Source organism: Passer montanus, unplaced genomic scaffold (assembly GCF_014805655.1).
Source record: "Passer montanus isolate IOZ18808 unplaced genomic scaffold, ASM1480565v1 scaffold32, whole genome shotgun sequence".
NCBI lineage: Eukaryota > Metazoa > Chordata > Aves > Passeriformes > Passeridae > Passer > Passer montanus.
The window spans coordinates 9,533,784-9,555,073 of NW_024367930.1; the positions used below are offsets into that span (position 1 = coordinate 9,533,784).

General features: G+C 41.1%; 2 protein-coding genes across 2 annotated transcripts in view; both read right to left on the reverse strand.

The window, feature by feature from the left end:
• Window positions 1-740: 740 nt before the first annotated feature.
• TMEM42 (transmembrane protein 42) lies at window positions 741-9,828 on the reverse strand. The gene is made up of 4 exons (XM_039714971.1): window positions 9,795-9,828; window positions 9,123-9,310; window positions 4,143-4,289; window positions 741-3,334 (listed from the first exon to the last, which is right to left on the reverse strand). The coding sequence occupies exons 1-4, from the start codon at window positions 9,826-9,828 to the stop codon at window positions 3,194-3,196; spliced, it is 510 nt and encodes a 169-aa protein (XP_039570905.1). The 3' UTR covers window positions 741-3,193.
• Window positions 9,829-10,706: 878 nt separating this feature from the next.
• The window catches only part of KIF15 (kinesin family member 15), a 32,929-nt gene continuing 22,345 nt past the window's right edge, over window positions 10,707-21,290 (reverse strand). Inside the window, exons 23-35 of the mRNA XM_039714972.1 lie at window positions 20,891-20,966; window positions 20,538-20,624; window positions 19,485-19,589; window positions 18,515-18,637; window positions 16,939-17,085; window positions 15,876-15,974; window positions 15,543-15,707; window positions 14,979-15,085; window positions 14,506-14,569; window positions 13,061-13,128; window positions 12,052-12,217; window positions 11,573-11,704; window positions 10,707-11,315 (exon numbers count right to left, since the gene is read on the reverse strand). Of these exons, the coding sequence (XP_039570906.1) occupies window positions 11,235-11,315; window positions 11,573-11,704; window positions 12,052-12,217; window positions 13,061-13,128; window positions 14,506-14,569; window positions 14,979-15,085; window positions 15,543-15,707; window positions 15,876-15,974; window positions 16,939-17,085; window positions 18,515-18,637; window positions 19,485-19,589; window positions 20,538-20,624; window positions 20,891-20,966 (1,420 nt within the window). The 3' untranslated portion in view covers window positions 10,707-11,234. The remainder of the gene's footprint in view (window positions 11,316-11,572; window positions 11,705-12,051; window positions 12,218-13,060; window positions 13,129-14,505; window positions 14,570-14,978; window positions 15,086-15,542; window positions 15,708-15,875; window positions 15,975-16,938; window positions 17,086-18,514; window positions 18,638-19,484; window positions 19,590-20,537; window positions 20,625-20,890; window positions 20,967-21,290) is intronic.

Sequence of the window (21,290 nt, forward strand, 5' to 3'; positions counted from 1 at the left end):
AGCAGATACTGGAAGGCTGTGATGAGGTCTCCACACAACTTCTCTTCTCCAGGCTGAACAGCCCCAATTTTATCAGCCTGTCTTCCTGAGGCAGATGTTGCAGTCTCCTTATCAATTTTGTGACCTCCTGGACTTGCGCCAGCTGTTTCTTCTACATCAGGGGCACCACAGCTGGATGCAGCACCACAGCAGAGGGACAGAATCACCTCCCTCCACCTGCTGGCCACACTGCTTCAGATGCAGCCCAGGATTTGTTTGGCTTTCTGGGCTGTGAGCCCACACTGCTGGCTCATGTTGAGTTTCTGGTCAGCCACCACCCAGTAGTCCTTCACCACAAGTCTGCTGTCAGTCATGTCTCTGCCCAGCTTGTAGGTGTGCCTGGGATCAAATCCATGTCTCCAATTTAGAGACAAGGATGTTGTGCAGGACAGTGTCTAATGCTTCGAGCAAGCCCAGGCAGAGAACATCCATGGCTTTGCCCCTATCCACCAGTGCTGCAGACACAGCACTGTGTTCCTGTGAGATTTTGCTAGAATTTGACTGGAAACATGTGCCCAAGACTCTTCTCTAATAATACCTCACCTCGACTGAGCAAAAACTTCATGCATGCACACTGCTGTACTTCCCACATAAAGGTAACCCACCTTCCACTCTGCTAAACCAGTATCTTGGAGTTGGCCATAATCTTCAGCCACCTTACAAGGTCCACCACATCTGAATCACTGACTTGTCAAACACAGTTCATTTGTTATTCTCACATTGCTTTATTGTGTGTGTGTGGTCTAAAATATCTAAAAATAATAAAAAAAAATCAGCCATTGAGCTTTGGACACAGTTTTAATTTGGAAATCCCCCTCTGTTTTTTTTTTGTTTTTGTTTTGTGGGGTTTTTTTGCTTTTTGGGTTTTTTTTTTTTGTTTGTTTGTTTTTTTTTATTACTTTCAGCCACATTTTGGATGATCCCATATGAACGGTTTACCAGAAGTACACTGCTTTGCCACACAGTGATTACAGTTTTTCTTGTAGCCCTGGCCCCACTGGCAGACATGGCCAAACTCTTGTGTACACAAGAGGGGTGGGATTCTGCCATAAAATGAACCCTACCTGGCAATCTTTTCTTACCATGGGAATTGGTGAAAAACTTATATCCGTTCCCACCTTCAAGTATTTATGAGAGAATTTACAGCCCTGGTTTATACTCATCCGCCTTAAAGTGAGCACCGCCAAGTAAAGTGCTGCTCACACCTTCTGCACACGTTCCACTTCCAAAGAAACACCTCCTAAACCTTGACCTCCAGCAATGGCCGTAATAAAGAAATGTCAGTTTTGAGATAGTCCAGATTAAAAAGCTTTCCAAATGGTTTATTAGGAAATGGGACAACAGCCAAACTAACCAGACTTCCTGGTCCTTCTACTGCTGTTTGCATGAAGGCAGCCATGGCTTACAGCTGGCTGAGGGTTAATAACAAGGGCAAATAAATCAGGCTTCATTAATTTTCCATTATCTGTGAAGATCTAAGGAGACCTGATGTACTTAGAAATGCATGGCTCCTGGCTGTCATGTCTGCAGACCTATAAGGGATACTAGGTCCCTGTGTCAAGTCCCAGCTTCCCAGGCAACTGGATGTGTCCCACCCTGCCACTGCTGCCACCCAGAGAGCTCCCCAGGTGCAAAGACCCACGGTGGCTGGGAGGGAAGGCACTTAGAGCACTCTGCCCCCTCTCCCATCACATATGCAGCTCCCCTCTTCGACAGGAAGACTTGAGAACACACTGAGGGGAGAGGCAAAGGCTTTGCCCCTCTTGGGACATGGCTGCAGGATGCGGTGAGCTGGAATGGCAGGGAACACAGCAAACAGCTCTTGGCCTCTTCTGGGAGACAGTGACTCTTCTGCTTCAAAGAAGGCACAAACCCAGCTCCAGTGGCATTCCCATCCACAAGTCTAGTTTACACTTGACACAGCACAGATCTGGCAGTCATGACAGACCTGGCAGGTTCTGATACAGATGCTCACAGAAATGTGTCCTTTGGTTTTCTGCACATGCCACAACTGTGACTCACCTTCTGTCATTACAAGATGACAGAGGCAACCTGGCAAGCCCAGAGCAAGCAAGCAGTATCACCACCATGATGCATACATTTATAGGCATCATTATGTTTCTTAATTAGGATTCCAACTGAAGAATTTCCAAGGAGGAAAAAAAAAAAGTGGGCAGGGGAATTAAACCGATACCTTACAAATGATGATTCGTGACACATTCACCAAACTGACACCTGAACACGGAGTAATCACTGATGCAAAATTTAGCAGATACCAGAGATCTGGTTGATCACATCACATCAATGGGAATAAGCATCATCCAGAGGTGTAGAAAAAACATGGCTTGAGAAACTCCCTTTTACCAAACATTAAAGCAATTGTCAACTCGAGTGGGGATGAGGGATGTATGGAACATGGACCCTCCAAGTGAAAGCAGGCTGCCTGTTGAACTGTCCCAGAATTAGTTTGACCTACACAAAGTAGGAATGGTGACCAAAACCCTATTCTGGGTATGGGTTTAAAGGAAGAGCAGCAACCTTACAGTGACTAACATGTCAGGAATAGGTAAGTGAAAATTCTAGACGTCAGATACAAATGGCAAGTTCAAAGGTATATGTGACTGACACAGGAAGCTGAAGGAATTAATGAAAGTCTCCACAGCCTTACGGGTAGCAGTGGGCATAGAACCATTTCAAGAGACAGAAAGTCAGGAACAGCAAAGCAGAAATAACAGCTGCCTTGAGCATCTAATTCTGATTGCTCTTCTATTTTGGGATAGGTCCTCTCATGGAAAAATACTGATGCACAAGCACCTTCCACAACCACCATGTTTACTTTCAGCATTCCCCAAACTGGGAAAGCTTCACAGCCACAGGGTGTGAAGAGGAGGAGTGGCTGATAAGCCTCTGGCCCTGATTTTCACAATACTGACTCAGAGCTGACCAGCTCCCTCCGAGCTGTCACTGCCACCATGCCACCATACCACCACCAAGAAAGATGTGACCAGTGTAATTTTGCAAGTCAGCAGATGAGCGGTGAGCAGGGGTTAACAGTTCGGTGGCCAATGTGTTCAGAGGCTGGTGGGGACTGGGGATGCTGTCATGAGACAGGCTGGAGAGGGGCAGCATGGCACCGTGACCCCTCCAGCAGCTATCATTCCTTCTTCTCCGCTGGGACCGGCACCAGCTGGGGTGCAGCCGTGTGCAGCAGCGTGAGCCCGCAGACCGTCATGGCGAGGCCGACCCACCACAGAGGTGTCCACGTCTCCCCGAAGAGAAACCTTCCCAGGATAGCCTGAAGGAAAAGAGAGACACAAAGCTTTGCTGGGCTGAGCTGCCCCAAGGCCTCCTGTGCTGCCAGAGCTGCGAGGACTTCCGGGAGAGACAGCCCTGGAAAACACCTGGTTGAGGAAACTCCTACTGGGATGACCAACAGGAATGGCTGCTGGACATGATGCTGAAGATGACCAACTCCACCAGCAGCCTGGAAGCACAACCATGCTGTGGTCCTTAAGCAGGATTTGGCAGATGCACATGTGCTTTGCTGCCTTCCCAGCACTTCTCAGGAGCCAAATTTCCCACTGACTGGGCATTTATTATTATTGTCGATTATTAGACACCACCATGAGCTGTCTGCCAGCTGGAGCACAGAAACAAGGTGGACTGCTGTCAAGAGCAAAAAGCAAGTGGAAAAAACCTGTGGGTTGAAGACTCTCTTGCTGTCACTAGAGGTGATGCATCTTCAGACCCAGCTAGGGTGACTGGCTTGTCACAAGTGACGTGCTCAAAGGAAAAGCAAAATGAAGCAAAGCTCCCAGCTCCAGCTCCACTGGCAATCAGAAAAATTCAGTAAACTGTGTTGCTGCTGCAAGGCACACAGCACCACCCTTCCTCCTGCACTACCAAGGAAAGTTTCACCACCTGTGCCATGAACAGAGCAGCTCAGAGCAGCAGAGACCTGACACAATCATTTTCCATCTGCCTGTAACTCCCTTTGTGGCCAGCGATGCTGGTTGCACTGGAAGATGGGTTACAACCAGCATGAGCATTCCCACCTTGCTGGGCTCCTCAGGCTTCAGTGTCTGGGGAAGGGGTCTACTCACTGAAGAGATGAAGTTGGAGGCTGTTGTTGTCACAGAGGCAGCAGCTGAGGAGGAGGAGAGTCGTAAGGCTTTTGTGAAGACTATCCACATCACTGCATTGCACACAAACACCAGGCCAACACAGCTGAGGCGAAGCAACACTGGCAGCTGCAGGACAAAATGGAAAACTCTGTATATTTTCATCCCCCACTTATTAACTTCAATAATTCATGCACACTTTGGAGCCAAACCTAATGGTGAGGGCTTTTAAAACTGAATTGCAGCTAGTATTACATGAAGATCAATATATTAAATCACAGAAGGAAATGGAAACAAGGAAACAGCTCTGGACAGACTGTGAGCCTGCCATTCCTGCTGCAAGCCCAGCCTCACATTACAGCCTGAGAAGTGCTGGGATAATGTGCAGCAGCTGCCATGCCAGAAGCCAACCTGCAGAAAGCTCTCCAGTTCACCAAGTGATGCCACACACAACACTGATAAATGCTCTTCACTTATCACTTGATGTATGGAAAAGGGTCAAATTCAGTCTGACAAACACCAGAGATGTACACGCTGGCACTGTGTGTGCTCCAGAACCCAACTGTGAATGTGAGCTAAGAGCTGGGTGGTCCCAAATCACTGGTCCTTATGAGCTCCCAGGACCTGGCCTGCCCTACTACTGCAGGGAGGGTAGAGCAGGATCTCTGGGAGGAAAGAGTGAGCTGAGTGGCTTCGTGCCTTGTTTTGCACACTCACTGGAGTAGGGAAGTTTACTGACGGGGTCTCTGCTCTAGTATTTAGTAGCAATAAAACCAATTCTGAATTCAAGGGTCTCAAGAAAGATCTCCCTCCTTAGACAACCTGACCAGATGTGTAACTGCCTCAGTCTGAAAAAAGGGCAGTTGCACCTGAAAATCCAGCACCATTCACAGTGCCCCCCACCCCTTCCTAGTTTAGGCAGCTGAGACCATCTCCCCAGCCCCTGGGTACCATGTAGTTGATGTGAAGACACCAAGGGAGATCACAGGGAGGCAGATCACAACTCTCACAGTGACAAGTCTATGCCCGTAGCAATCACAGCTTTGTAGCCTGCCAACTTTCAGCCCCTGGGGGGATCCATCTTGAGGCAGACAGAAATGCAGAAATGCCACCAACAAGTACAGCTCAGAAGTGGCACCTGCCCTGTGAGAATGGCTGCAGTGTCCTCCTGCCAGCTGCCCAAATCAATGGCATCCACCATGTCCTGCTCCCACTCAGAAGAAGAACTTACTAATTGCAAACAGTGGGGAAGCCCACAGTTTTCTGAAGCAAGTGATATGGCAAGTACAAAGCTAAAAGGAAAACAACACAAAGCAAATCCATGCTTGATGGCTGGCACTAACTCTCCGAGGCTAATCCCACCCCAGTGAGGGATGGTGCAGGTGTGTGGCCTTATTTTGCCCCACTTGTGGCAAAGGTCACCAACTTTTGCAATTGATGAGGGCAACAGTAAAGATTCAGAATGATTCCCACCGGTGAAGCACTTTGTTTTCCCACTGACACCCTGGCAAACCCTGTGTGGATGGGTAAGAGGGACAACCAGTCCAGCTACTAGTGCTCCTCTGAGGAAGAAAACTTCTGCTGTGTTAGGGCTCACCACAGGATGGGGTTTGCCTCTCAGTTTCACTCTCTGTCTGTATGACCTTGCAGTTTTACTTTCCTCAGGGAGCTATGTACATCCACACACCTCTAGTGAGTAAGCAGACTTGGGAGCAGGGATGAGAGGGCAAAACAATTGTCTGTGTTTCATCTAACTCCAGTGTATTTCTGAAGCAGAAAGACACCATGCTGCTGAGGTAAAAAAAAGCCTTAAGAAATCTTCTTACTGCCTTCATCCATTAGCCCAAGGGGGTAGAGGGATGGAGCCCAGGCTCTTCTCCAAGGACCATTAGGATATGACAAGAGGCAACAAGTGAAGTATGGAACAAATTACATCCATTACGAGGGAAAGCAAAGGTGATCAAGCATTGGAACAGAGGTCATGGGCTCTCTGACCTTCTAAGTATTTAAAACTTAACTGGAGAACATCATGTGTAACCAAGGCTGGACTAGAGACCTCCAGAGATCTTGCCAGACTTGAGCTAGTCTGAGACTATTGGTGGTGAAGCAAAGCTGGCTCCCACCATCACAGCAACTATGCCGCCTTCAAAAGTGACCCAGAACCCATGGCTTCTTCTGATGTCCTAATGCAGAGCCAGGGAAACCAGCTGCAGGTGGCACATGCCCAGAAGGAAAGTTTATCAGAGAAAGGTCAAGTTTCTCTGTGCCCAGGGCAGCAGAGTGGTCATTGCAATGGTACGCAGTCAGAGAGATAGGAACATCCCCATGTGTTCCCCACAAGGAAGGAGGGAGATAAATTCCTCCCCTGCTAAGGGCTCAGCTGAGCCACCCCAATGAGTCAAGGATTACTGTTCTGATTGCTTTTCTAAGCAAAGATTAATTTCAGTGTACATTTCAGATAATCCAGAATCACTCCTGAAGTGGCAGAAGTAATTTTAGATGAAGATTGGCAGGGGAGCGGAGAAAGCAAAGAAAGACTTTTGTTCAAGTGCAATGACCCTTCCTGGTCAGTCTGCTCTCAGGCTGGGCCACCACAACACATCCTTGTGGCCAGGAAATTCATCCCTGTGGTGCCATGAGTATCCTGCTACCCTGCACCATCAGCTCTTAGAAGTGTCAATACACTTTTTGCTGCCGTGCTCTGCACTGCACAAGTGATGGCGGCTGTTCCACTTATTTCTATAGCTCTTCCCCCAACACAAAAACCCTGGAATTCGCACTGCACAACTTATTTCTATAGCTATAGAAATAAGTTCCACTTATTTCTATAGCTCTTCCCCCAACACAAAAACCCTGGAATTTCTGTCACCTCGTGGCTGCTCTGCAGAAATGCCTTTGCCACATGAGTACACTGAAATACTTATGTATCTACAGTCCCATGCAATTTAATTACTTGGAAGATTACGGCATTTACATAAAACTTGGCTAGTTTTACAGCTAAGCTGATTAATTTAATTAATAACTGTCACCTGGAGTGGACCTAAAAACCAAAATAAAGCCATCTGCCCATAAAAAAGAAACAGTCACAGAAACACAGCATGGCAGAGGTTGAAAGGGATCTCCGGGGTTCATCTGGTCCAACCTCATCACTCCAGCGCATTGCTCAGGTCCATGTCCGGACAGCGTATGAGTATCTCCAAGGATGGAGGCTCTACCACACCCCTGGGCAACCTGGGCCAGTGCCTGGTCACCCTCACAGTTTCTGGATGTTCAGAGGGAACTGCCCATTTCAGTACAAAAAAGTGTCCTTTGCCTCTGGTCTTGTTACTGGGATAAGAAGGACTGGAATTTGCCACTGGAATGAGCCTGGCTCCATCCTTTGTGCACCCTCCCTGCAGGTATTCAATTCTACACATTGAAAAGATCCCCCTGAACCTTCTCGTCTCCAGGAGGAACAGTCCCAGCTCTTTCAGCCTCTCCTCACAAAAAAGATGCTCTGACTCCTTCATCATCTTTATGAGCCTTTGCTGGACTCTCCAGTAGCTCCATCTCTTTTTGCACAGTGGAGAGCTCAGAACTCAACCCAAAACTCCAGGTGGGGCCTCCCTGGGGCTGAGTAGAGGGGAGGGATAATCTCTCTTGACCTTCTGGCAACATTCACACATTCACATCAATGACATGATACTTTGTCATAGCACATTAAAAAAAAAAGAAGTACCAACCTCCCCCCACACCTGCTCCCAAACAAATGGGCAATATTTTTATAAATTTCAACACAGAAAAATACTCAGAAAAGATGCTGTCAGCATTTCCAGTAATTCCACGCTCTGCCATTCTCTGAGTACAGAGCATAATTTGGGGTTTTTTGGGCAGAGTGAAGAGTATCAGGATTTTTTAATTTCTCATTTCTGAGATCTCAGAAGGGATCAACAGGCTTGGCAGGTACTGAGTTTTTGCCTTTTAAACTCTCTCTAATAATCACACAGGTCAATTTCTTCTTTTTTTCCCCCTTGTGCAAGGCTGGATTTGTTTCAGATCTAGCTTCCCTTACGGGTTCCCTTTTTTACATTTGCCATGTGAGTAACAACCTATGCCTAAATTAATCTCCCCAAAGTGAATAATCACACAGGTCAATTACTTTTTTTTTTTTCCCCCTTGTGCAAAGCTGGATTTGTTTCAGATCTAGTTTCCCTTATGGGTTCCCTTTTTTACATTTGCCATGTGAGTAACAACCTATGCCTAAATTAATCTCCCCAAAGTGCTTTTGGGATACATTTAGTGCTTTTGGGATACAATTAGTGCTTTTAGGATGCTGCCTTCCTCCTGTCCCCACTCACACAGAGCCTGGTGTCCATCTCCCCCTGTGCCAGAGGTCACTCCTGGAGGTAAGGACACTGCCTCTGAGGTGAAGGGCCAGCAGTGCCGTGTAACCTCAAGCACACGGAGGTTTGTGAAACACGACCGAGATAAAGATCATCACCAATGAACACCCAAAGAGAAGCAGAGAGGAAATCAAGGGCTGCACCTCTCTGCTCTGCTCAGGGCCGAGCAGAGATAGAATAAAAGGGAGAAGGGCGCTGCTATCAGCAAAACAGTGGGCTGAGAACAAGCGTTTGATGCTCAGTCATACTAACATCCTGCTTAAAATAACACTGACGTGGAAGGAGCGGAAAGGAGCTCCCAGAGCTGGGCTCGGTTCGGGGCATTCCCGCCCCACGCCCGCTCTCCCCACACGCGGCAGCCCCGCCGCGCTCCCCGCGCTGTTTACGTCGGCACCGCGCCTCAGTCAGCCCCGCAAGGCCGGGCTCCCCCGGGCTGAGTCACGGCTCCGCCCGCCGAGACCGCCCCCCCTTCCCTGCAAATCCAGGGCAGCTCCTGGGAGCGCCGGAGGAAGAAGCAGCGCGCTCCTTCCCCTCCACCGCCGCAAGCCCCGGCGCCCAGCACCGCCTGCTGCCTCCTTACCGGGCCGCCGGCCGCCTCGCCTCCCGGGCCCAGCGCCAGCTTCGCCGCGGCGGCCGCCACCGCCCCCAGGGCGCAGCGCCAGCGCCGCCCCGCGCGGGCGGGCCCCGGGCGGGCAGCGAGGGAAGGACGCGTGGGCAGAGCTCGCTGATGTGCGAAGGCTTCATCGACACAAACGGGGAAGCACGGGGCTGTGCGACAACGGCCATGTACGGCACAGAAAAAGGGCAGAAACCTGTGCCAACGTGAAGATCGTCCACAAACAGACAGGAAAGAAATACTCGTAAACTAGAACGTGGCTGTCACAAATAAAAGCATCCTTGATGAATGCCTCTTGGCCTGTCTGCTCCTCAGCCGTGCTAGTCCTGACCTCTATGCACACCCCAACACATCTTCCCTTTGTGAAAAATGCATATTTTAGCATTGGCTTTTTGCAAATATTAAAATGAATATTGAATGTGTTATGTTAGAAAGTTATGCTGTATTAATTTCCTTAAATAGTGTGTTAAATATAGTTTTAGGCTATAACAATGTTAAAATATGCTATGTAATGTTAAAGTGTGCTATGTATGATATTTTTTTAAAAGAAAGGACTCGCACCAGATAGCAGCCACAGGACACCTAAATCTTTCAGAGAAAGAGGATTTATTGCTCCCTTATCAGCAGAACACTAACTTGCCTCACTCAGACACGAAGACGAAGACGGCATTAGGATTCAGAGGAAGAAGCTGACGATGACCAGACAAAGTCCTGTGTTTGAATTGAATTTATGCATGATGTATGAGGTGTGTGAATATGCAACAGGTGATTGTTTTTAAGGGTCATTTTTTCTGGCTTGTGTTGCCCAGAAAAAAGGTACCCCGACATCCATAGCTCTTTGTTTTTATTGTCTCATATTGTCATAATCTCAATTGTTCAAATTTTATTACTCTAATTATATTACTATTGTTATAACCATTTTATATTGTTATATTGTTATATATTATTGTTATATTGTTATAACCATTTTATTATGATTTAACTTTTAAAAACAAGCTTTTCACACCTTTAATGTCAGCTTTTTATTTCTCCACATCACATTTCAAGTGGAAACAAATCTGCAGCTTAAAATAGGTAAGGTGGTGGAAATTCTTCTTTCCCATAGCCAAATAATGTAGTAAATCATTAGATATATTCTACCATTTACCAGACACATCTTTCCTCTTTATTCCCTTTTGCCCCAGTGGTTGTGGTCAAAACTAGGATTGCATAAATTAGCCAGAAAACAGAGCAATAGGAGTAGAGGCAATAAAAAACCTCTACTTGGATATTGCTGTAGAAATCAACATTTTGTGTTCCACTAATAAGCATTTCAGTTATTTACAATAAATCTTCAAGTGTGATTAAATGAACTTATGCTGTACTCCTATAAAATGTTCTGCATATTTTCACATCTTCTTTGCTAACATTTTTCACTTCTTTGACAACAAAATGGTTGCAAAAACCTCAGAATTTCCTACAGTGCTAATACAGAGCTTTAAGTCTATACTAACAGAAAAAAATGTTTGAAAAGCATTTTATTTTCAAATAAAGAAAAAACAGAAACAAAAAATGTATTTATAGTACTATTTACAAGCCTGTTACTAAATTCACATTTATGCTTTATTGACCAAAGTTTAATATGAAAATTATTTTTAAGCAACCCAGGAAAATCATTCTATGCTTAACTAAAGAAACAAACACAAAGAAATTGTGCTTTTTTAATTTTGGCTCTGATGGAAAATGTAGCATTTCAGAAGTGGCAGGATCCTGAATAAAAGTACAAAAGGAGACAAAAATCCAGGTGTTCCCAGGAAGAAAGCTTTTCCTTCTCAAGGTACAAAAGTTTCAAGGAAGCATCTACCCAGCATCTATACAAAATCAGGTTTTAAAAAAATTACAAAAAGATGTTAAAATTTCATTGAAAGCTGCCCACAGAGCTGGAATAACAATCTTCACTTAAGAGTTATTACCAGCAAAAAATCTAAAGACTAGAATACTTGATTATTCCAGAACCACAGCAAAAGTCAAATTTGACAACTGACTTTTGCTTATTCTGTACACTTTAAAAATATGGCTCTGCAGTTTTATTTGTCACTACCGCTGATTATGTCTACAAACGTCACATTTTTTTGATTCTTTCAAAAAAGTGTTTTCAACTCGTAGTTTTTCAGTCTCCTGTAAAACAGAGAAAAAACATGAGTATATTAAGGAAATTATCCTCATTTTCTTTTTTTTGTATTTTTACAAAAGCAGTATCTACAGTTGTTCAAGTGTTTTATGCACTATATACTTGAGGAAGTAAAATGGAGACCAAAGTTATCTCTGTTCCTCTCCAACAGAAGAGCAGAAATTTTAGTCTTCATGCTCAAAGCTTACTTAGTTCTTTGCTGTGTCAGGCCATTACTCCATCTGTAATCTACTCTGAAACTTACCTCTGTAAGTTTAGCATAGTCTTTCTTCAGTTTCACAAGATACTGAATCTTCTGGTTTAGGTTTTGATGACCAAGTAATTTCCCATTCTCCTCAGCAAGCGAGTGAACTTGCTTCCTCAGCAATTTCATTTCCTGTAATAATAAATACATTGTGTACCTCTTAGCAGTAGCCTCTCTTTTCAGAAGCAATAGCTTCTTAGAGCTAACATACTAACATTCAAGTTTGTTGTGAAGTATGATGCAAGAGTTGCTTCACTCTGCAAATAGGTTTGTCTTATGTTTCCTTAGACACTATGTTAGATCCCTCTAAAAGGCAAAAAAAAAGCACCATTTGATCTGTACCACTAAGTCATTTCTGTATCCAGACTTTCACTAGTGCACAGAACATCACAAATAAAGCCAAACTGCACAACAAACCAGCTGTACTTCTGCTAAATAAGATTCTTCTGTGAAGATGACAAAAATTATGTATATGTAACCTTTTCAGTCCTGTCTCTTTCTTCATATGCTTCCTCCAGTTTTGATCTAATTTCTTCTTTCTCATTAAATGCTTTGAGCTCCAAAGTCCTTGTTCGTTCCATCTCCAGAGTCATTTCATGACAGCTTTTCTCTTGGATTCTGAGGATATTTTTGGTCTCTTCTAATCTGCCAATATAAAAGAATCATAAAACATTAAAAACCAACAAAAATGTCATACAACTGAATTCCTCAGTCAGTCTTGGACATGGAGGGAGGCTCCTTTAAAAGCATTCTTTTGAGATATTGTATTTCCCTTAGAATTTAGTGCTAAAGAAAGGAAAAATTTCATTCTGCTTCACAGTTCTTGTGTTTGAGACTATCAACTAGGCAGTGTTTTGGAGCTGCTCTTCTCTTTGGGAACCGTGGTGTTTGCAATCCAGGATATACAACTCCACTCATGATTGAAAACAGAAGCTTCATCTACAAGAACACTTTGAATTAATTCACCTAAGGAATGCTAAACCCAGTGCTCTACAGGTTTCCCTTTATAAAATGCTTGTTTGTCTGTGGCTCTTTTTGAAAAAAAAATTCATTTTTCAAGCTGAACCACAGAAATTGAAACAAACAGCATAAAAACCACATAATTACATGATGTTTAAAATTATAAAATATTTGCAATATCAATAAAGAAATGAACAGTATTTTAATTCAATTTGAAAAGGAATGAGATTACAATTCACTGCAAATAAATAACTTTAAACAATTAAAAACATCCCTTCCAATTAAGTTTTTATGGTTCTACCCATTAAAGTATTGACCCGATATAATGCTATGTAGTAATAGGTGCTACTACCACCTACTGATGAGAAAGAGTAAGAACTCAAGGTATCTTGCAGAAGTGTAAATACATCCAAATTATGCCTTTTGTCATTTCAGGTCTTGGACTTCTATTGTTTAAATGTATCTTTTTTTCTGTCATTAATTAGTTTAATACTAGTTTCCAGTTCAAGGAACAATAGTTAGACTTACTCTGCTTTGATTTTCAGCATTTCTTCCACTGCTTTATTCTGGAAAAGTTCAAAAACATTAGATGCAGCCTTAACGTTTAATATACACATATATTTATGTTTAAAAATATGTCACTTAATTGATACTACATATCTCATTCCAGATCATCCTGCTACCTAGTAGTTCACATCTCTAATATTGGCTTTAAGTTCATCTCTTCGCTGTAGGCACTTATTTCCCATTTCATGCCATCACAGCTGACCCACAGCAGTGTCTCTCTGCCCACACACATACAGCACAGCTCTAATGGGTTTCTTCTGTCTGGGACATCCATGGAAACCTCTGCTGTGACTTTAACTTCCCTTTGACAGAGCTCTGACATTAGCAAGTGACACAATCTTCACTTTCCAACCCTGGGGATGAGTCAGATTTAGCAATCTGGATCTGTTTTTGCTAATTGTGCAATCTGACACTCAGTTCACTGGTGTCAGGCCAATATAGAAATCCTAAGAGCCAAGTCTCAGGCTGTGCCTGTTAGAATTCACTAGAAATTGGTGTTTGTTTTGAAAACAAAAAAAAAAAAATCAAAGCAAACCAACAAGTGCACAATAAAGTGGGGGGAAAAGGAGGAAGAGGGGATGTTTGGAGTGATGGTGTTTGTCTTCCCAAGTCACCGTTGTGTGTGATGGGGCCGTGCTCTCCTGGAGCTGGCTGAACACCTGCCTGCCCATGGGAAACAGCGAGTGAATCCCTCGGTTTGCTTTGCATGGACAGCTTTTGCTTTCTCTATTAAACTGCCTCGATCTCAGCCCAGGAGTTTCCTGGGTTTTGCTCTCCTGATTCTCTCCCTGATCCCACTGCTGGGGGAGTGAGTGAGTGGCTGTGTGGGGCCTGGCTGCTGGCTGGGGTTAAAGTACATCAGCACCTTTGAGATGAAGGTGCATATTTTATTATTTCACAGTGTTCATGTGAATGGAGACTGCACAAAGACTAGCTACAAGCCCACTGCTTAGTGGTCTTGCTAAGTTAAGGTAAAAGCTTATTGTATTCAAAAGACTTCACTAATCTTTATTTTGGTCATTTTTAATCAACATGACATTGGACAGAAATAAGAAAATACATACAACTAAAATAACTCACTTGTAGTGTGCCATATGGGAAAAAGTTAATTGGTTAAGAGTTTTATAAGTGCATCATATTACAATAAAACCACTGTTTTCAGTAACTTAATCTTGTGAATAGATCAGGTAGGTTACTGAACAATGATGGCATTTCTAAGGCTTTCTGCTTAAGTTTGCAAAAGTAGACATTTGAAATTGTGCTGTGAATTGAAACGGAAATCAGTCAAGCAACCATGGTTACATTGCCATGAAGCAATGGATTCTGTGGCTTTGCTTTTCACAGTTTATGTAGGTTTTCTAGACCGAATTTTTCCACAATAAAAGCATTACTTTTATGTTCCTCACTTGTTGGATTCCTGACTCGGGACTTCGGAATATAATTTGGATAAGTGCTAAGAATTCCCTGCTCCTTTTAGTTGACAGGAGTTGTGGTTTGAATAGACCAAAGGCTAATTGTACACCGGAGGCTTTAAAATTCATTTATGTCTATATTGAAACTTCTGTTGCATTTATTTGGACATTCCTTACCTATTGGATCCATAACTACACAAGCGACACAGTGATATATAATACCCAGGAATTACTATGCAGATAATGATTTTACATTGTTTCCATTCCTTCTATAAAACTTTGTTGCATTTAAGAACTGGTGATTTCAGGGTTATAAAGTTTACAAGCCAGTAAATAATCTTCATAGAAAAGCTTGAGTCAATCTCTAAACAGGCAAACAATGTAAGACTGTACTTCAAACAAAACCTGTAAATTTTATCTTAATTATTTCAAGTTAAGAGATTTTTTTGTGTTTTATTTTACTTTACCTGTTCTTGCTTGGTCTTTGAGCTTCTACAAGGCTCTGTAAACTCCTGTTGTTCTCCACCAATATCTGCATTTCCAGACGCAAGTTCTCCAACTCATTTAATTGTTCCTAAGCAAGTGAAATTCAAAACATTTTATTTGAAGACCAAATTGCAATACCTGTTTTCATTTCTAGTTGAACATGTTTTGAGTAAAATAGAAGACAAAAACTATTTCTCAGAAAACAGTCATGGTTCTCTGGCAAATATCTGCATCACCCTTCCATCTACAGTTGCATTAGAAACATTATTGAGAAATTGCATTAGAAACTTCATTGAGAACAGTTTCAGCAGCAAAAATGATGTTACCATTTGACATTCATGAACACAAAACAGCACAGTCCTTGGGAAAATGAGATTTATAGACATTGCATTGTCACCACTTGTTCCCAGCCTTGGCAAAGAGAAAACCAAAAACTGCCTTTCTGCTTTAAGGACATACTACTAAGAAGAGCCCACTAAAAAACCTGAACTCTGCAGTCTGTCTCATTTTGACCTTACAAGCTGCCAGCAGAGTACCCATAGTACCTTCAGCCTTAGAATTTCATCATTTTTTGCTCTTCGTTCTTCATTCAGTTCATGCACAAGGTGCTCCAGATTTATTGCAGAGGCCCTTCGATCAGCTATTTCTTGCTCATGAGTTTCCAAAAGCTTGGCCAAATTCACATCAAAATTAGGAGGAGTTTTAGGATACTGGCAAGTGAAAAAAACCAAACCACATAAACTATTAGTAAAGGACTGTTTTACCTGTGTATTGATTACATATTTTAATATTTCATTGGAGACATAAATTAATAAATTTCTGGCAGACAATCATCAATATTACAAACTATGTGAAGATGTTTCTCTCAAATGCCATACCTGAGGAAATGAAGATGAGTCCACAAAGCAATCTATTTGCTTCATTTTCAGTTCATATTCACTTTTCCTGTTCTCCAGTTCCTCTGTCATTTTGTCTAACTGTTAGAAAACACAGGAAGAATTAAAGTAGCTTATAACACACATAAAATAGGAAACAAAATAGCACTCACATCTATATTTTGAGGAAGCTTAAGTACACCACAAGTTATTTTAGATTAACAAAGACTTCACTTACATAACTCATCTGTATTTAGTCACTGTTAAACTTTCAATAGTTGTATGCAACAAGCATTTTTAAAAGCATCTATCCATCTATCTACTACTTTGTAGTTCATCTGATTTTGTTCTTGTTAGTATTTGATTTTCTTGCCTTGCTAACACAATTTACCTTTCAAAGGGCGTGCTAACACAGAAGAAAGCTATTATGAACTTGGTTGGCAAACATTACTGGTCAAAACATGACTTGATACAAAGATTTTAGTGATATAGATTTGATCAGTTTCCCCAAGAGAATATGGTAACCTGACAAAAGAACTCCTCTTCCAAAAAATAACTTATTAGAGTCTTTGCCAACACAAATATATTACTTAGCACTGTGATAGTTGTGACAACTAGAGCTAAAATTAGAACAAAGGTTTAACATAGCTATTTAGTCTGCAGCAGCTCCAAACCACTGCATAATTTACAGAGCTCAACAGTTATCTGTATTGCATAATGATACCATTTGTGGATAAGTGTTAAGCAGAGGAAAAGGTAATCCCCTAGGTTACACTGCTGCTAACCTGAGGTTGCTCTGCTCTTACAGGTACTGATAATTTTACTCTGCTATCAAAGTACACATTTTTGTGACCTCTAGAAAACTGTTCCAAAACATTTTAAGTTACCTAATCTTTGTTCAGAAGTTTTTGAGCTACTACTTTCCTTTTACAAGAAGGAGCATTTCTCTTCACCAAGAGGACTATGTACCAGATGTTCTAAAATGACAAGTGAAACCTTTTTCAGAAGCTACAATTGACCACAGCTCCCTCTCAATGAGCTAACTGTGAATATTTCTTGGTTTTACCTGTTCCCTGAGTTCCTGGATTACAGCTTCTTTCTTTGCTATGTCCTCCTGTGCACACTGGAGCAATGCATGGTGTTTCTTAGAGGCCTCTGTCAGACTGGTCAGCTGTTCAGCAGTGTGACGCAATTCTTCACATAGAAGGTCCCTCTGTTTTAAGTCGTTGGATGTGTAAAAAAAAGAAATATTAAAGTTATTGCTCCAAGTCAGTTGTTTCAAGATGTTTTGTCATTGGTGCCGAGATTGCTTAGAGCTGTGAGATCTCCCTTTTCCTTCTACTTTTTCATCATGAATTGTAGCAAGCATTCATCTGTAAATTTATTTTAGTATATTTGCATATCCTTGGTCTTGGTTACAGAATAAAAATGAGAACTTTTCCCCAGCATGGTGACAATTAAGATTCTAGTGAAAGGCCTTTGGAATTCATCACTATTTTAAAATATAATATGTACTTTAAAAGAAACCAGAAAAGAATGTATAGATTTTAATCACACTGAAGTGATTACAGCTTTTTTTAGTGCACTGATATTCCAGAGATACCTTTGGGTTTATTTTAGGATCTATACTCCCACCCTATCTGATGGGGCATCATACCTAAGTAAGATATGTTAGCACATAAGGAGAAACTTCACCTAGTATTTTAAACGCAGATTAGTTCTTCTTGTCCAGTTAAGAAAGCATGAAGAAATTAGTAACTGAAGTATAAAGTAAAGGAGAAACACTATAATTTTATTGGGAGCCAGATATACCCAAGGATAACATTGAAACAGGAAGTGGCACTAAGTTAAAAAAAGCCAAAAGCCCCAAAGTGATCCATTTGCTAGACAACTCAGCTTTGGGTTTCAGAATGTCACTTTTAGATATGACTATTAATGAACATAGTCTGTTTATTTTAAAACAGATTTCCCTTATGTTTAGTGTCATTTGAGAAACACACACCTCCCTGGAAGACTTTATTGGTACTATCTGATTGGACTAGCAAATCTAATCAGATGATCTTGTAGAAGGTACATGTAAGGAGATGCTAGTATTTGTGACTGTTTGACATGTTCAATGAAATAATGGTGACAGCAGTAATAGAAAATACAGAGCTAAAGAAAGATACAATGTTAAAAAGCAAAACCACATTTGAATCAAATGTGTGCCCTAGATCTGTTTCCAGCAGGTGGAGCTTTTAGTTAAAATTATGAGCCAAGAAAAGACATTGCTGAATATAGTGCAGTGGGGGAAGAGACACTGTGGAACATAATATATTCTTCTAACTACTTTAATTTCTCAGCTGCATCATCTAAAGCTGCCATTAAATTCAGCTGATGATTCCTTAGTGGCCTTAACAAAATTAAACCAGGCTCTTAGCATAGGCTTTTATGAAGTAGCTTATAAAATATTTATGTCAAGTAACATGGTAATTTAACAGAATTTGTCAGGTATCTCATGAAAAATTCTTTTACGAACAGCTTAACTTGCTTTAGTTTGAACTAAAATGAGGTTAAGTTTTACACGAGCATTTTAAGCAAAACTACATCCAATTGGTCTGGTTGAACAAATAATCTTAATACACCAACATTAATGTTTTTACCTCAATGTTATCACTGATTTCTCTTCCTTCCAAGGCTTCCTTCAGCTCTTCAATCTTCTTTTCCTGATCCTCTATGATTCCCGTGCTTTCTTCTTTTGCAGCCAGAACAATATTATACTTGTACTACAAAAAGTATTCAAATTTAAAATATTTTAGAGAAACATGTTGTCAGGTAAAGTTGGCAAATAGAAGACAAATAAATGTACATCACAAATCTTATGATGACAACTGCATTTAGAAATTAGTATCAATGACTAAAACCAGAATGATATATTTTACTTGCTAAATTAATACAAACTGTTTATAGAGATTAGTTGTCAGAATGATATAAAAATATTATTAAAATGAATTAGCCACCACAATACATATTACCCTCTAAAACCATTATTAAAAAGATAGCCATATTTAGAAATCTGTATCACCAACATTTTTCTTCTATACAACCTTTGGCAGTCATAGTTCACACAATATATTACATAAAGCATTCTGCTGATTGATCTTAGCATTTTTCAAACCAGACCTATTTTAATAAAGCAGAGGCATCATATTTATTCATAGTTATTCAAACAGTTTTAGTTCTTCATACTTGTTTTCAGATGCAGAACATAGTAATACTAGCAACATAAAAATTCACTCCATCAAAAATGAATTTACAATTCAGCTTCAATTGCTGAGGTCTTAAATTGCCAATTTCTGAGAAAATCTAAATGTGACTGTCAGCTGAGTGGAGTTTACAGGATGTGAATAGGTCCCTTTAGAGACACAGCTTTTTACCCACCACATGGAGAGGGTTCACTTTTTGAGACAGCCTTAGGCATAAAATGTTCAGAAGATTTCAACATGTCAAAACAAAGAAGTTTCCTTCTAAAATACTGTAGCAAGTTACACTGTTTGAAACATGTGGTAAGACATAGCATTGCATCCCATATCTAAAGAACGATACCATGTCCTTCAAAATGACAGAACATACATTTATATCCTCAAGCTCTCTTGTCAGCCCATCTATAGACTCAGTTTTATGATTAATTGAAGACCTCAGCTCCTGGATCTGTCTCATCAAGTCCGTTACAACTTCCTGCAACATAAAAAAAAACTTGGTAAAATCCATATAATGTATAACTGGACTTTTTTGGTATATAATTTGTCCATCCCAAACTTTAATCAATCAGGTGAAAATGAGTCCTCAAACTGCACATATTAAAAAAAACCGGAAAATTTGTTGCTAAATCACTGGCTTTTGTTCTAAGCATTTAAAGAACTAAATAACCTGCAGTGTTCCTCAGAAGATAAGACTGGCCTGCTGATTTAGTCTTAGGCTGTAATGGGTTACTAATAGGAGAACAGAACTACTATAATTTAAGGGTACATTTGTTTCTAATGGAAAAAGGTATATTCAAGAAACACCACTGCACTGACAATACCAGGTGATTCTGACCCTATGCATGTCAGGTTTTTGGGTTTATGATGGAAAAAGCAACACTTACCATTGCATCATGCCAGGCAGTAAACCCCTAGTGCAAGTATATGTGCCTGTTTTATAGACACCACATATGCTTGCACTAGAGGAATCAGCTTTCATACTACAACAGTCTTTACATAAAGAAGTGCTTTGATTTTACTAATAAAGACAATGTGACATACAGTCACATTCTTACAACACCTTTCTTACCCTTTCCATCTGCCCATTACAACAAAGCCCTGACTGGAAGGCTTTATTAATCATCTGGGGAATTATGCATTGTTTAGGCATTGAATGTTTTGTCCAGTAGACAGTTTTACCTTTATTTTTTTTTTTGCTTAGCCTTCAGTCAACTTGTCTTTTCTCTGAATGCATACCAATTTCCTATCTCCCTACAAACTCCGTGCTAGGAAAAAGCAGGATTTATTTTACCTGTCTATATAGCCACGATTGCCTAAAAGCACAAAATTACTAAGCAGCGGTAAGGAACACTCTGGTCTTTCATCTCTACTACTGAACAGTTACCCACAGGACTGTGTATCAGTAACAGAAATAAGCCCAAACCTTATCTGTATCATTTGTCTTCTTCAAAGAAGCAATAGTCTCTTCAGCAGCAGCTAGCTCCTGTTCCAATGTCCTCAGTTTTGCTTCCTAAAGGAAATAATATTTGTGAAGGAATGTCTTCACTACCTTTGGTGTATTTTCTAAAGAACCAAGTCGTGAAAAAGAAAAGAAGGTAAGTTGTTAACCTTATCTAAAAAATTAACCAGTAGCTTAACAAAAGAATACGTAGCCTGAGCACTCAACATTTATTTTGCTGGTAATCAACCTAACATTCAGTACACCAATAAAATTGTTATTAATGCCCAAGAAAAGCCATGAACACACAATTCACATATTTAAATCTGCTGTTGTACCTGCTGCTCACACTGTGTCACCAATTCTGAAACTGGTTTCTCCACCTGTCCTTTTTCAGGTACTTTCAAGAGCTCCCTGGTAAAAATAAAAACATGTTTTGATTACATTTCTCACTAGAAATGTAAGAGAACTTTAACAAGAACAAAGTGACATGAGTTTATTTTATTTGCACTTAATTTTTTTAAGTTCTTCAGTTATCTCCTTTTCAGTGCTATACAAAAGACTAATACTTTAGTTACTAGCCTTGCACTACTATCAATGATAGAATTTTATCTTTGACATGAAAAACTATACAATGAAATTACTTTAAATAAAAATGAATTGCTGTTCTGATTTGGATGAAATAAAAAACCCACATGGAGAAAAACACCTCTACAAATGGGACTCCCATCTGAATAC